This window comes from Neofelis nebulosa, chromosome 6 (assembly GCF_028018385.1).
Source record: "Neofelis nebulosa isolate mNeoNeb1 chromosome 6, mNeoNeb1.pri, whole genome shotgun sequence".
Taxonomy (NCBI): Eukaryota; Metazoa; Chordata; class Mammalia; order Carnivora; family Felidae; genus Neofelis; species Neofelis nebulosa.
In genome coordinates, this window is record NC_080787.1 from 145,984,903 (window position 1) to 145,998,935 (window position 14,033).

At 51.9% G+C, this 14,033-nt stretch overlaps 2 protein-coding genes across 5 annotated transcripts in view; one reads left to right on the forward strand and one right to left on the reverse strand.

Moving 5' to 3' along the window:
- SYNJ2 (synaptojanin 2) overlaps window positions 1-14,033 on the forward strand; it is a 106,185-nt gene that overhangs the window by 18,901 nt on the left and 73,251 nt on the right. For all 4 annotated transcript variants that reach the window (XM_058735772.1, XM_058735770.1, XM_058735769.1 and 1 more), the window contains exon 2: window positions 8,614-8,700. In XM_058735772.1, the coding sequence (XP_058591755.1) occupies window positions 8,614-8,700 (87 nt within the window). The remainder of the gene's footprint in view (window positions 1-8,613; window positions 8,701-14,033) is intronic.
- Window positions 2,068-2,516, reverse strand: LOC131515107 (small ribosomal subunit protein bS21m-like). Its single transcript, XM_058735781.1, has one exon. It carries the CDS (start codon window positions 2,449-2,451, stop codon window positions 2,188-2,190), a length of 264 nt encoding a protein of 87 aa, XP_058591764.1. The 5' UTR covers window positions 2,452-2,516; the 3' UTR covers window positions 2,068-2,187.

The window sequence follows — 14,033 nt, forward strand, 5'->3', positions numbered from 1 at the left end:
TATGAAAGAAAGAAAACACGCGTGGCTGGTTTGATTATTGATCTGGACTGGCTATCTGCAGACCAGGAATATGGTCTGTGTGGCCCGGGTCTTAAGAAGCAGTCACTCCTGCTCCTGGTGACACCAGCCCCAGCCTCGGGACATCAGGCCAAGTCTGTCTTGCTTTGGGGCAAGCCACCCCTTCCCCGGTAGGCCTAGGTGGTGGCTGTTTCTCTTCTACTCCCTTGGCCCATTGGCCCCGGGGGTGCGATGTGTGCCCCCTAGTCCCCTCTCTGCCACCTCCAGACACTCTGCTTCCCTCCTCCCTAAAAGCACTTAGCTTGCAATCTCAATGTACAGTGCCTACTGGAGGACTTCCAAGCCTCGTCCAAACATCAAGTCTGTCAGGACCCCGCTGGGGATTTAGGACAAGAACCACACCTTGCTGGCAGGGCAGGGGGACACGCTCCTTCTCTGGAGTATTCCTCCTAGTGACCCTGTACGTTCACATGGCCATCTGGAGACCCTAGGCATACTTCACTCACTAGATGTGCGTGCCAGGGCTGTTTGCAGAGAAGTCTAACTCCCCACAGAGTCCAGTGTCGGGTGGCAGAGCTTCCAAGAACAGGCTCATTCATTCCATGAGTGTCCACATGGCCCCATTACAGTTATGATGGGTCACCTGTGGTTCCTTTCAGCCCGGATGCCTTCTACCAGTCAGGACTATTTTCAGTCCTAAGCCATGCTGTCTAGTAACACAGATAACTTTTATCAGGTTACCAGGGAAACAGGACTAGAATGGTAATCTAAGGTCAGTTTTCTTGGAGGCTGTGTTAACCCTTTGCCACACACATCAAGGAACCCCATTGCCCATTGCCCTGCGTTGGAATTGCCTGCTTCCTGGGGATTTTACCCTGTTCTCTGTCGGTCTCTCTGAGGCTGAGTCTTGCCCTCATGTTTGGTACCTCTAGTCACCACGGGGATCCTTCTGAAGACCTTGGCCTTGGGCTCCCTGACCTCCCCCCACCACCAGTGTGTCCTCCACCCTGGCTCGGCCACTCTCTCCCACCGACATGCTCTGGTGCCCCCACCATCTATGTCAGAACGTGCACTCTGCACCTACTGCCCCCATCTTTTCAACTCAGCCCTTAGTTCTCCAGCTCAGCGATTTTTGACCCTTGCTGGGATTGCGGTCCCAGACCTGCCACCCCGCCACAGTCCCGCGCCAGCCCCCTTTGGCCTCACGAGTCACAGCCGCTAGCTCTGCCTTGCGCATCCCCCCACCCCCCGCCCTGTGTGCCCTTGCCCCCCTCCCGCTTCATCCTGCTTAGTTGGTGATACCACCAGTGACATCCTCTTCCCCTCACCAGAAGCTGCCCATGTGTAGCTGCAAGTTTCTGGAGACCCACTACCCTGCGGACAGATGCCATTGCCACCTCACAGCTCCCCCTCTCCTACTACATCAGTTTTTACTGTCCCAGAGCATTTCCAGCAGTGCATGCATGCAGGCACACACATATGCTCACACACGCGTACCTACATGCACGTAAATGCGTGTATACACACATGCACACACATGCATGCACGAAACACATATAGACACATACCCATACATGCACATACGTGCATGCACATAAACATGCATACACACACATAGACATATAGACCCATAGGCACGTGCATGCACACACACACACACACACACATACACACAGTTCCTCAAAGAATTGTCTCTACACACAACCTCCATTTCCCTCTCCCTCTCCATTTAGGTTCTTGCCCCTCAGCTCCCTGTACACTGCTCTTTTCTGGCTCATCAGTGCCTAACTGGAAGGACGCTCTGTTGTCATGTTGTGGGACATAGAGCAGCATCTGAACTTGCTGACCACTCCTGTGTCCTTCAAGCTCTTTCTTCTCTGACCTCCAGGACACCACGCACTTCCTGTTTCCTTAACATCTTTTTGGACATTTCTCTTGATTCTACTTGACTTTTGAACACACTGTTTCAGACGCGCTCACTTCCCGGGTGATCCCCTCCAGTCTCTGGATTTTATTTATTTATTTATTTATTTATTTATTTATTTATTTATTTTTTGCATATATGTGATTGAGTTTATTATTATAAAAAAGGGGAGAAAAAATGAGGTTTGAGATAGGAAGGAGACAGCTGGATAGGGATTTTCATACTGGGCCTACAATCCACAGGCCTCAGCAGCCCTGCCATGGGTCTGCCCGATTCTTTCGCATCAAGAAGTTGATCTTGCGAGCCATTTCCACGTTGTAGATCCGCCGGCAGGTTTCATAGCTTTCCCTCTGTCGTCGGCGACAAGGCTTTTCATAGTACCGCCGTCGCTTAATGTCCTCAATGAGCCCATCTGTGGTGAGAATTCTGTTTAGGGTCCTGTATGCACCTTCCACATTTACTTCCTGTACCATCACAGTCCTGGCAATGAACTTCAGACGTTTTGCCATCACCTTGGGGTTTAAATCCTCACTCTGCAGGATCCCACACCCTCTGGAACCAGCCTCCCCAGTCTCTGGATTTTAAAGACCTTCTCTTTGCTGGGGCTCCCGTTTGTATCTTCGGCTGGATTCCAGGCCGGTGCAGCTGTGCCCTCCATGTCTGTGCTGGGGCGCCGGGGGGGCACAGCAGGCTGACCCATCTGACCTGAGCTCCCGATGTTCCATCCAGGCTTGTCCTGTCAGTCTCCGTCATCCCGGTGACGGTTGCTCCTGCCTTCCCACTGTCCAGGAGAAAACGTTGGCATCATCGTTGGACCCTCTCTTTCATATCCCACGTCCAGTCTGTCCACAAATCCTTTTGGTTCAACCTTCAAAATATATGCAGATATCTGATGATGTTAAGGAATTATGGGTAAAGTTTTTAGATGTGAAGATGGTATTGTGGTTGTGTTTTTAAAAGGAACCCTTAGGGGCGCCTGGGTGGCGCCGTCGGTTGAGCGTCCGACTTCAGCCAGGTCACGATCTTGCGGTCCGTGAGTTCGAGCCCCGCGTCAGGCTCTGGGCTGATGGCTCGGAGCCTGGAGCCTGTTTCCGATTCTGTGTCTCCCTCTCTCTCTGCCTCTCCCCTGCTTGCGCTCTGTCTCCTTCTCTCTCTCAAAAATAAATAAAACATTAAAAAATAAGTAATGGGGCGCCTGGGTGGCGCAGTCGGTTAAGCGTCCGACTTCAACCAGGTCACGATCTCACAGTCCGTGGGTTCGAGCCCCGCGTCAGGCTCTGGGCTGATGGCTCGGAGCCTGGAGCCTGCTTCCGATTCTGTGTCTCCCTCTCTCTCTGCCCCTCCCCTGTTCATGCTCTGTCTCTCTCTGTCCCAAAAATAAATAAAAAACGTTGAAAAAAAAAATTAAAAAAATTTAAAAAATTAAAAAAAAATAAAAGGAACCCTTATCTTTCAGAGATTCTTACTGAGGTATTTATAGCTGAAGTGACAGGAAGTTTGGGATTTGCTCAGAATAATCTAGGGCAACGATTTTTACCTGAAGGACTCATTAAAACAGATTACTGAGTCTCGAGGCCAGAGTTTCTGACTCATTGGGGCTGCAGTGGGCCCAATAATTTGTATTTCTAATGCTGGTTGACGCCTAGTGTCTCGGGTCCACTATAGGACCCACTGATCTAAGGTACAGGAGAGTTGGGGGGGGGGGTGGGAGTGAAACAGGGTTGGCCAAGAGCTGATGGCAGGGGAGGTGGTAGGATCATGGTAGTGTGGGTACACAGGGTTGTTACGGTGCTCTGTTTTCTTTGGAAGTGGCCATAGTGAAAAAGCACGTGCTTGCGTGTAGATGTGTGTGTGTGTGTGTGTGTGTGTGTGTGTGTGTGTGTATGTGCGTGTGTGTCCAGAATTGGGCTGTTTCTCAACACCTCCACTGCTACCACCCTGGTCCAAGCTAGCATCATCTCTTATCTGGATCATTGTAATGCTTCCTAAGGGGTCTCCTTGCTTTTCCCCTTGCCCCTCTAGGATCCGTTCTCAGCAGAGCAGCCAGAGCAATCCTCCCCCTACAGTGAAACCCCAAGTCTTTTTTTGACCTACAGAGCTCTTTTACAATGGATCCCCAACTCCATTTCCTCTGTCAGACACTGAGCCCCTCGCTGGTCCTCGGATATGTCAGGAATTTGCTTCTGCCCCAGGACCTTTACACACCATCTCCTGGGCCTGTAGTGCCCACCCCCCACCTTCACTCAGCCATCCCTCTCATTCCCTTCGAGCCTGCATTTGAAAGTCACGCTTGCAACGAGGCCTTCTCAGACTACGCCATATGAAATCATGCACACACACACGTTTTATACCCTCTTCCCTGCTCACTTTTTCTCCTTAGCCCATGTCACTGTCTGTGTTGCGCTTACCGAGCCGGCCCGTTCTCCTTGGCAGGAAGCTTGCGCGGTACCTGGTGCCGAGGTGGCCTCACCCGCCCCGCCTTTGCGGACGTGTGCCGTGGCAACCTGGCTCCCACCCCCTCCCGGGTTGGCCTCCGTTGTCATCTCACACCCGTTCATGACACACGTTCCTTTTCTGCAACACCGCCAGATGCCTGCCTTGGCCAGCCCTGCTGTAGATGGATTTTGCCCGTTTGGTTCGCTGCTGGATGTGTGTCTCAGCCAGTGCCAGCTGTGGCAGGCTCTCGGTACGCTGGGTGCACTGCTGAGGCCCAGGGGCAAGGGGTGGATGAGGAAGAGGGTGGGAGAGTCAATGAGAGGACTTTCTTTAAGGCCTGGAAATCCGTGGCCAGTGGGAGGGGAAGCAAATTGCATTCTAACGTGGAAAAACCTACGGGAAGTGCAACCAAAGTGTGAAAGACAGGAATAGACTATTTTCGAGACATTAAGAAAGGGAGAACAGGAGTTGCAAATGGGCAGGCCAAATACAGTCTGCAGAGGTGTGTGCGGCCCACACGATGCCTAAAATAAATGTGGATTGGTTGCCAGCATTGAAAAATCAGGAGTGTCCTATTTCTCTCAAAAAACTGGAAGCTCGCCGGCGCAGGGCTGGCCTGGAACTGACCATCTGCCCCCTGTTAGAGGGGCCGCGTGTCCCCTGGTCACCTGTGGTCCCTCCCACAGCTTCATTCACTCACTACCTGCCTCGTGCTTGTAGACATTGGAGCTGTGAGCTCCCTTTTGAAGAGCAAAATGGATAACGGAGTTCTTCTTCCTCCTAACCTGAGGAAGTATAGTTGTTTGGGACAAGGAGGGGTGTCGGGTGATTTGGGAACAGGCTGCCTGAGAGGCCAGGCCTCTAGGAGTGCTGGCGGGGGGGCATTGAAGGCAGGGCAGGGGTCTGCACTGTGGGAGCGGAACATATCCCCTCGTACACGGTGAGGGTCAGAAGGAGCGTTGGAGAAGAAGAAATGAGAAAATACGCTTCCAGGAGAGACAGCCTGCAGGGGGTCTGGACTTTAAAAGGACTGGCTCAGGGGCGCCTGGGTGGCTCAGTCTGTTAAGCGTCTGACCTCAGCTCAGGTCATGATCTCGTAGTTTGTAGGTTTGAGCCCCATGTTGGGTTCTGTGCTGACAGCTCGGAGCCTGGAGCCTGCTTCGGATTCTGTGTCTCCCTCTCTCTCTCTCTCTCTGCCTCTCCCCTGCTTGCGCTCTGTCTCTTTCTCTCTCTCAAAAATAAATAAAACATTAAAAAATAAGTAATAAGTAAATATGAGGATGAAGAGTCTTTTTTAATTTGGATTAGTTTACTTTTCCTGGTGACGGGGGCTGTGACACACGTGCTTGTCACCTGTGGTCCAGCAGGGCAAGCGGTCAGTTTTATTCCCTCAGCCTGGCCTTGTGGGCGCGTCCCCACCTCTGAAGTGTGAATTCGACCACATCGCTTCGGGGAGCAGATCCCTGATGTTTTGTTTTCTTTGGTCAGGATTGTTTGCAGAGGTAATGCACGCCACGCACAAAGTCCTCCTCGTTGCTGGTCAGCAAAATGAGAACGCGATGATAGTCAGGCTTAAGGATTCTGTTCGAAGGCTTTGTAAAGCTCTGAGGGTTGAAATATATATATTTGTGTCCGAATTACTCTCCTGCTTTACCAGCGTGTGTACTGAGATGAGAGCCACGAGCTGCCTGGTTTACCTCTCCTGATTCTGCCCGCAGCACCCGTATGCGGAGTTTGGCCATGCCTGTGGCCCGCAGGAGGGACATTCGTGTCTTCCTGTGAGCCTGGGTTTTCACGGGGTTTACTTGTCCCAGAGCAGGGAGCAGGCCCATTTCAAGGAGGCCTCTGTAGGCACATGACACAGTACTTGGCCCTTAACAGTGGGCTTGTTGGGCGCCTGGGTGGCTCAGTCTGTTAAGCGTCTGACTTTGGCTCAGGTCATGATCTCATGGTCCATGAGTTCGAACCCCATGTCAGGCTCTGTGCTGACAACTCAGAGCCTGGAGCCTGCTTCAGATTCTGTGTCTCCCTCTCTCTCTGCCCCTCCCCTGCTCGTGTTCTGTCTCTCTCCCCCTTAAAAATAAATAAACATTAAAAAATGTTTTAATAAATAAATAAACTAACTTAAAAAAAAAAAAATCCAGTGGGCTTGTTGTCACCTCTGGGCAGAGGATGTTGTTCACGTCAGCCAGGAACAGATGCAGGGAGTGGAGAGAACACCTTGTCCCTCTCACCCATCATCCGTGTGGGAGCAGGAGGCCTGTGGCCTCCAGGAAATGGGCTGTGGCCATCTGTGGGCCCCTAAGATGTCAGCATCCTAGTCCTTAGTTCCTGTGCCTGTTACCTTGCATGGCAAAAGGGACTTTGCCAACTTGAGTAAGTTAAGGAACTTGTCCTGGGTTACCTGGGTAACTCACAAGGGCCCTTAAAAGAAGGAGGAGGGTAGCAGGAGAGGGAGAGAGAACAAGAAGTAACAGTGGGAGCAGAGCCCCGAGCGATGTAGTCACTGGCTTTGAAGAAGGTGGGCAGGAGCCCAGGAAGGCACACGGCCTCTAGATGCTGGAAAATGCCAGGAAACAGGTTTTCCCCAGAGCTTCTAGGGGAATGCAGTCCTGCCGACACTGATTTTAACCCAGTAAAACCCATTTCAGAGACTTCTGACCTGCACAGGTGTCAACTCATGAATGTGTGTTATTTTGAGCCACTGGGTCTGGTCATTTGTCACCGCAGCAGCAGCAGGAGAGTAGTGAATCACCCGCCTCCCGGCCGCCCCTTCTCTGAACCCAGCGGATGGAGGAGGTGGGACCATGGCCCCCATTCCTTCTCATAATTAGCTTTAGGTTACTCTCCCCTCCCCCCACCAAAAGCCTAATCAATCAGAAAAGTCCATGTGAATGTTGGGGGGAAATGTAATTGATTACACTGGTTCTTAACCTTTTCAGAGTCACTAAGTCCTTTGAGATTCTGACGAAAACTGTGTCTGCAGCCCCATAAAAATATATACCGAGGGAGCACCTGGGTGGCTCAGTTGGTTGAGTGTCTAACTCTTGATTTCTGCTCAGGTCATGATCTCACAGTTCGTGAGTTTGAGCCCTGCCTTGGGCTCCTCACTGACAGTGTGGAGCCTGCTTGGGATTCTCTCTCTCTCCCTCTCTCTCTGCCCCTGCCCCTGCCCCATGCTTGCTTGCTTGCTCTCTCTCAAAATAAATAAATAAACTTTAAAGAATATATATATGTATGTGTGTGTGTGTGTGTGTATATATATATATATATATATATATATATATATATGCATCCAAATATTTTGCACTCAGTTGTAGAGGTTACACAGATCCCCCCAGCGCTATCCTGCAAAGCTACAGCATCTGCTGGGTTTTCCTCCGTCACCCCAGATTAAGAGTCTGTCTATCACAGTAATTCAGAGGCTGAGTGACTGCTCTCTTAGTAAATCTCCCTAATGGTGTTTGCCAGGCCCTTATTTGAGGATTCATCGAGGTTTTTTTCCCCATTCTTTGCATGTGGAAACATTTTTCAGAAAAGGGGTCCAAGGGTCTGCCACTGTAAATGCCAGTGGGTCTGTGGGACCCTTGTAGGTCATGGGCTCCCTGCTCCCAATGGTCCTTCTGTCTGTCAGTCTGCTGTCTTGTCTTGCTTTCACCCTGGGCTGTGTCTTGTCCTGAGCACCGGTGGCCACTGCTGAAGACCGGGGGCTCTGCTCATGCGGCTCTCCTTGGGATCCCCTGGGCCCAGGCCTGGGGTGCCTGGGGGCACGTGGGTTTTCTGCTCAGCCTCCCCTGTGTTAGCAGGTCCCTGCAGGGAGGAGGGCGCTCACAGGACGAGCCTCCAGTGGCCAATATTTAGGAAGGAAGGTCCCCCTCATCAGGTAACAATGACTCATTCCTGTTTCAGAGCCTGTGGGCAGGGCTGGGCCTGAGGCACCTGCTCCTGGCTTGCGCCCCAGCACCTCTGGCCAGCCGGGGACTCTCCTCACCCTCCCCAGGCCCCAGGGAGCTGTGGGCGCTTCCAGAGACCAAGCTTTTTGTGGGAAGGTCTAAATCTCTGCAGCTTGGTGATTCGCCGATCATAAAACCTCCACACACGTTACTTGAGGCCGAGCTATTGTCTCTGCGTTTTCTTTTTCGAGTGGGTGGGGAGCCAGATTGGAGAAGGCTGCAGTGAAGGAACTTCAACAGGAGACCCAGGCTGATGCTGTCTGTGATGTGTTTCTCCTCTAGCTCCGGAAGAGAAGGAGGTCATTAAAGGCCAGTATGGAAAGATCACCGACGCTTACGGCTGCCTGGGGGAGCTCAGGTTAAAATCTGGTAAGTCCCCGATCAGACAGAACAGCAGCTGTCAGAACGTCTGATGCTACACTTCTAGGGAGCCGGGCAGAGCTTCTCTCGTGCTCGTTTGGAAAGACTGCCGGGTTTAGGCATTTCATTTTAGCTGTTAGGATCTTTTAAAACGTTTCTTTAGTTCGCTGTGCCTGTTCCTCCACGCTGGGGAGGAGGTCAAGGTGGATGTAGCCTGACGCTCACCTGTCTGTGCCGCTGGAGGAGAAGAATTGTGTGCAAAGGAAGCTCACCTTCATTGTTTGCCCTCCAGGACCCGAGTTTTTCCAAAGTCAGGTCTGTGGGGTCTGCCCAGGGGACTGTTTGTCATTTACAAGGGATCTGTACTCGGGAAGGGGTGGATGCGGGAGGTCAGAAGCCCCCTGGACTCACGGGGTATCTTGAAGACGAGCCAGGACTGGGCGTGTTGACCAGGCAGAGGAGCCCAGAGCACCTGCCATGGGACGCCGAGGGTGGGGCGTGAGGGAGAGGAAAGGAAAGTACATGTGAAAAATGGGCCATGTCGTCTGATTTGGAAAAGGCAGAGAACTCACAGGGACAAGTGGGCATCTCAGCGTGAGACCCTTGGGGCTGAGCTGTCAGCTGGACAGCCTTTCCGTGGGGCCCCTGCATTGTCACCTCTGTGCTCCTGGACCTCATGGGAGCCCTGGTGCTCTTCTGGGTCTGCGGCCACCATTTCCTTTCTCCTCTCTCGGCCCCCTGACTTATGTTGGTCCCACCCAGCGTCTCCAGGGACATGTGGGACCAAGACGAGAGCACAGGTGACATCCCCGATTCTCAGCGCTGCTTCTCAAAATGAGAATTGGCTGTGAGATGACCACACTCGGGCACATGGCTCTCCCTGAGCCGAGCATGTCACGGCTCCATGCCTCCCCCAGCAGCTGTGCTCAGAGGCTGAGGAGTTTCTAAGCCGTTACTTTTCTGGGTCTTTCTTTCATGGGATGGTTTCTCCCGAACTATGATGATTGCACTGATCATTTTTCAAATAGTGTGTAGGAAAAGCATTCAGCACGTCCACGACAAATGCGTTTATTAAATGTGTGTTTTGTGCCAAGGGCTAGAGATACATGAACTTATTTAATCCTAAAAGTAAGCCAATTTGATGTTGCATCTTTTCCGCTGTTTATAGTAACAGAAGCAGGCTCAGAGTGTTAACGTAATTGCTTAAGGTAAGGAGTGTAGTTAGGGTTCAAACGCAGATCTAACTGCCTCCAGACACTTGCTTTTTCCATGAAATGGGGCTGCCTGCCAGGATTTGTCCCCGCAGTGATTTTTCCAAGGTTACAAAAAATGCCTGTGGTCCTAGCCTCGGTGATGATGATGATGTGGGAATGACGGCTAACCTTCCCTTCTTACCCTGTGGTAGACACCGTTTTAAGTGTTTTCATGTATTAACCTGGTTCTCCCAACAGCCTGTGAGGCAGGTGCCATTAATGTCCTGCTTTACAGACAGAGAAAGAGAAGCCGAGAAAACTTAAGTGCTTTATTTTGTCTGTTCTGTGACAGATTTTTTTTTTTTTTTTTTACATTGTAGCATCTTGGGTCTTAGGATGTGTTACAGTTGTTGGCATCTTGCAGTTATAATTGGCAGTGTTTTTCTTCTAAATAAATTAATGATCCACTTTGCACCTGACCAAGCCCCGGATTTAGCACAGTGCTGTCGCTCGCCTAAGGTTGGGCAGTCCTCAGGTGGTGACCTGGGTTTTAAGCTTGTGCCTTCTGGTACCTGGGGCTGTTTTCAGCCACTGGGCTGTTCTGTCTTGAAGCTGGGCAGAAACTGGTCAGCTCCCAGAGAAGTATTTGTCAGAGGGGCCAGGGTGTCTGCAGGGTATCCAGCCCAAGGGTCACAGCAGGATGTCGTGGAACCATCCCAGGGCAGGACTCGGAGAGAGGTGACCAGCTCCTAGAGCTGCAAGACCCTCCTCCCTTCTCACAGCCACCCCCTGCCCTTCCCCTGAGGGGTGAGTGTGCACAGCCCCTGAGGGCCGGGCGAGAGCAGGGCCAAGCCCCTGGCACGGACACCTGTCAAGTCCCCAGCGCCCATTTCTTCTGTCCTCTGAATACTCCCAGCCCCACCTGCCAGAGTCACCCTCCGGGGGGTGGGGGGTTGGCGGTCGTGCTGCTAAAGCTGTCTGAGGTGGTGAGGATGCCAGAATTATTTGGCCTGTTTTCGACACGTTCCTGAAAGGGCCCTAGGATATCTGAAGGATGGAAGGATGGGGCCTTATAATCGAGTTTTTCAAATCTCCTTCGGTTCCATGAAGGAGTGCTTGGCTTTAACTTGGTTTTCTTTTCCTGCTGGAAGGCCCCAGCCCAGAACTCTAATGTCTTCCTCTCACCTCTTGAGGGTGTTGGGCAGTGCAGAGAGAAATCCCAATTTTTGGTTGCCACAAAGGCAGCCAGCCCCAGTTGGGGACGGGCCTCCCTTTTGACTGTTTTAGGCTGAGGGTCTCTAGACAAAGAAAGACACTTCCCCTCAGGCTTGTGACTTGGGGCAAGTTGTTCAATTTCAGTCTGCCTAAGTGAAAATAGCTTTTTTATGTTAGAAATGAAGAAACATGCACAAAAATTACATAAAAGCTTTATCCCAGGTTCCTAGGTTTTCATGGAGAGCTTAAGTCTCTCCTTCCCTGAAATGCCAGCAGGAAGGGGGTGGAGCCTCCACAGTCAGCCAGAGAGTTGGCTTTCCTGATGCATCTGTAATACAAAGCATAGAAAGTGAGGGTATAGCAGTCAGAAGAATTTATCCCAATGATTACAGGGATTTAACTCCCTTTTAACCTCAGCTCTCACAGCCTCCCTGGCTCATAGCCTCAAGGGTTGAGTACGTTGAGGTCTGTAATGAATTGTGTCCTCTGGAGTTATGTAGTACCCAGCCTACAAGCCAGCCCTTCTAGACTCTCTTTCCAGCTTCACAACAGACTCACCTTCTGGATTTATTAATCTCCCTAGGGCTGTTTTCCCACCTGCAAAATCAGGAAAACTGCCTCATCTCTATATTACGTAATTCAAAAGAGATTTATAGGGGAGAATGAACATAGTCTGTACTGAGTGGGAGGCCTGGCCTGCAGAGGGGTCTCTCTGGGAGAACTAGGTGTGGGGTAAAGGTGAGGTCACTGACTCCCTGTGGGTGGTTAGTCTGCACACAGGCTAGTGTAGGGCTGATTTCTATGGGCAGTCAATGCAACCTGAAAAGTTGCAGGAACAGGAGATTTAAAAGTGTTTAGGTTTTTTTTTTTTTTTAATTTTTTTAATGTTTATTTATTTTCAAGAGAAAGCGCAAGCAGGGAGGGGCAGAGAGAGAGGGAGACACAGAATCCAAAGCAGGCTCCAGGTTCTGTGCTGTCAGCTCAGAGCCCGGTGCTGGGCTTGAACCCACAGACTATGGGATCATGACCTGAGCCGAAGCTGGAGGCTTAACGGACTGAGCCACCCAGGCACCCCTGGTAGTCTTTAGTCTTGACATTCAGGGCCTGCAGTATTCTGCAGAAAGTCTTGCAATGGTATGATGGCCTTCATCAGAGTTAGAATGACTTATTACCTATCTGCAGTGGGGTGCTGGTAAATATTTGACATCCAGCTCTCTGGGGGGAAAGCCCCGATGTATAGTGTTTGCCAATCTCCACGGTGTAGATAACCCTCCCCTGGCTGATTTCAGGCTGCAGTGCAGAGCTGGGGAAAGATGTGCATGGCTGGCTCCCGTGAGCTGGTGGAAGCTGCCAGCACACCGACATCTGCACCACTTTCGTGTTCTAGAAAGGGAAGGTGAAAGAGATCCTTGAAACTGTGCCATGTGGTTACAGGGTATTTAGAATTCTGAGCTTGTCGCCATGGGGGGGAGGCCTTGGGGACCCTTTGGCCAAAGCGCCCCACTCCACGGGTGGGAAAGCCCAGAGCTCCTACTTTGTCTGCAGCTTTAAGTGGGAGAGTGTCCTGCACGAGCAGGATAGGTAAGGTGGTCTGTGGGAACCCCGGGCTTGAGACTGGCACGAACCTGGCTGGGGAGTGAGCTCCGAGGCTGAGCAAACAGAGAAATGCCAGCACAGGGGAAACCAGAGGCCCAGTGGCAAGAACACACCCAGCATTGTCCCTGCACAAACGGCATTGTGTCTGCGCGTGACTCATGGTGACTCCAGCGCCAGCCCTGCCCAGCCAGATGACAATGGCCACAGCTCGATAAGACACGGACCCCGTTACTTCAGGGGCCAGGGGGTTTGGGGCAGCGGTGCCTTGGCATTGGGTCTTGAAGGCGGCCCTCTTGAGGGAAAGAATGTCTAAAACCAACACTGAGGTCTCCACGGTTTTTTGTGTGTGTGGTAAAATATCCAGAAGATGAAATGTCCCATTTGGACTAATCTCAAATGTACAGTCCAGTGGCATGAAGGACGTCACAATGTTGTGCAGCCGCCACCACCATTTGTCTCTAGAACTTTCTTCGTCTTCCCACACGGAAACCCTGCCTCCCCTTAAACAATATATATTGGGGTCATTGCCTTCCATTTCTCCAGCCTGTTTGCTCAGGCTGTAGGAGTTGTCTGGACTGTGAGCCTGCTGCCCTCTGGAGGGGTGTGTGTGTCCCTGTGTGATCCCTTTCTGCCTCGTGTGTCTGTTGGCCTGTGACCTCCCCTGACTGTGGCCAGCAACCCCTGACCCAGGTGTGCTCTCCCTTTGGCCACAGCCCTGGAACCAGAGTTCCTTGAGCTGGAAGGGACATAGAGGCCACCTGGTGCATCTGAGGGCCAGAGAGGGTAGGAGACCGGCCAGAGGCCCCACAGGCCAGTGGACTCTTGCAGACTTGAGAGCCTCATCTTTTGACGTCAAAACAAGTTTGAGTTTTGTCTTTCCCCTGCTGTAAGATTCTTACTGGTTTCAAGCCCCTGAACTCAGCCTCCACTAAGGACTTTTGAGACCCTCCCCCACTCAGGCCTGCCCTGCTTCCTCCCTGGGAGAACACCGATCCTGCCTTACTAAAACAAAGCCTAGATCTTGTGCTCAAAGTGAGCACCCACGGGGACATCTCACACCTGGGGCAGGTGAGCGCCCTCCCCCCCCACCGCCTCACCAGCCCCCCTTTTATCCCCTAGAGACAACACCACACTGACAGGCCGGGGGATAGTGACCCCTGGTAGTCTAGCGCTAGGCTCGAACCAGGACCCTTTCCTTGAAACCTATCGTGTGTGGCACACACCCAAGGGTGCCAGACAAGATGGGGCCACCACTGAAGAAACAGGAAGCCACGTGCCAGGCTGAGTAGGGCCAGGTGCCCCTCCTGGAGAGGCTGTGGTCTAGTGCGGCTCCTCTGG

What these genes read in the sequence shown, in the direction of transcription:
- LOC131515107 (XM_058735781.1), bottom strand. Translation starts at nt 2,451, where the DNA reads ATGGCAAAACGTCTGAAGTTCATTGCCAGGACTGTGATGGTACAGGAA.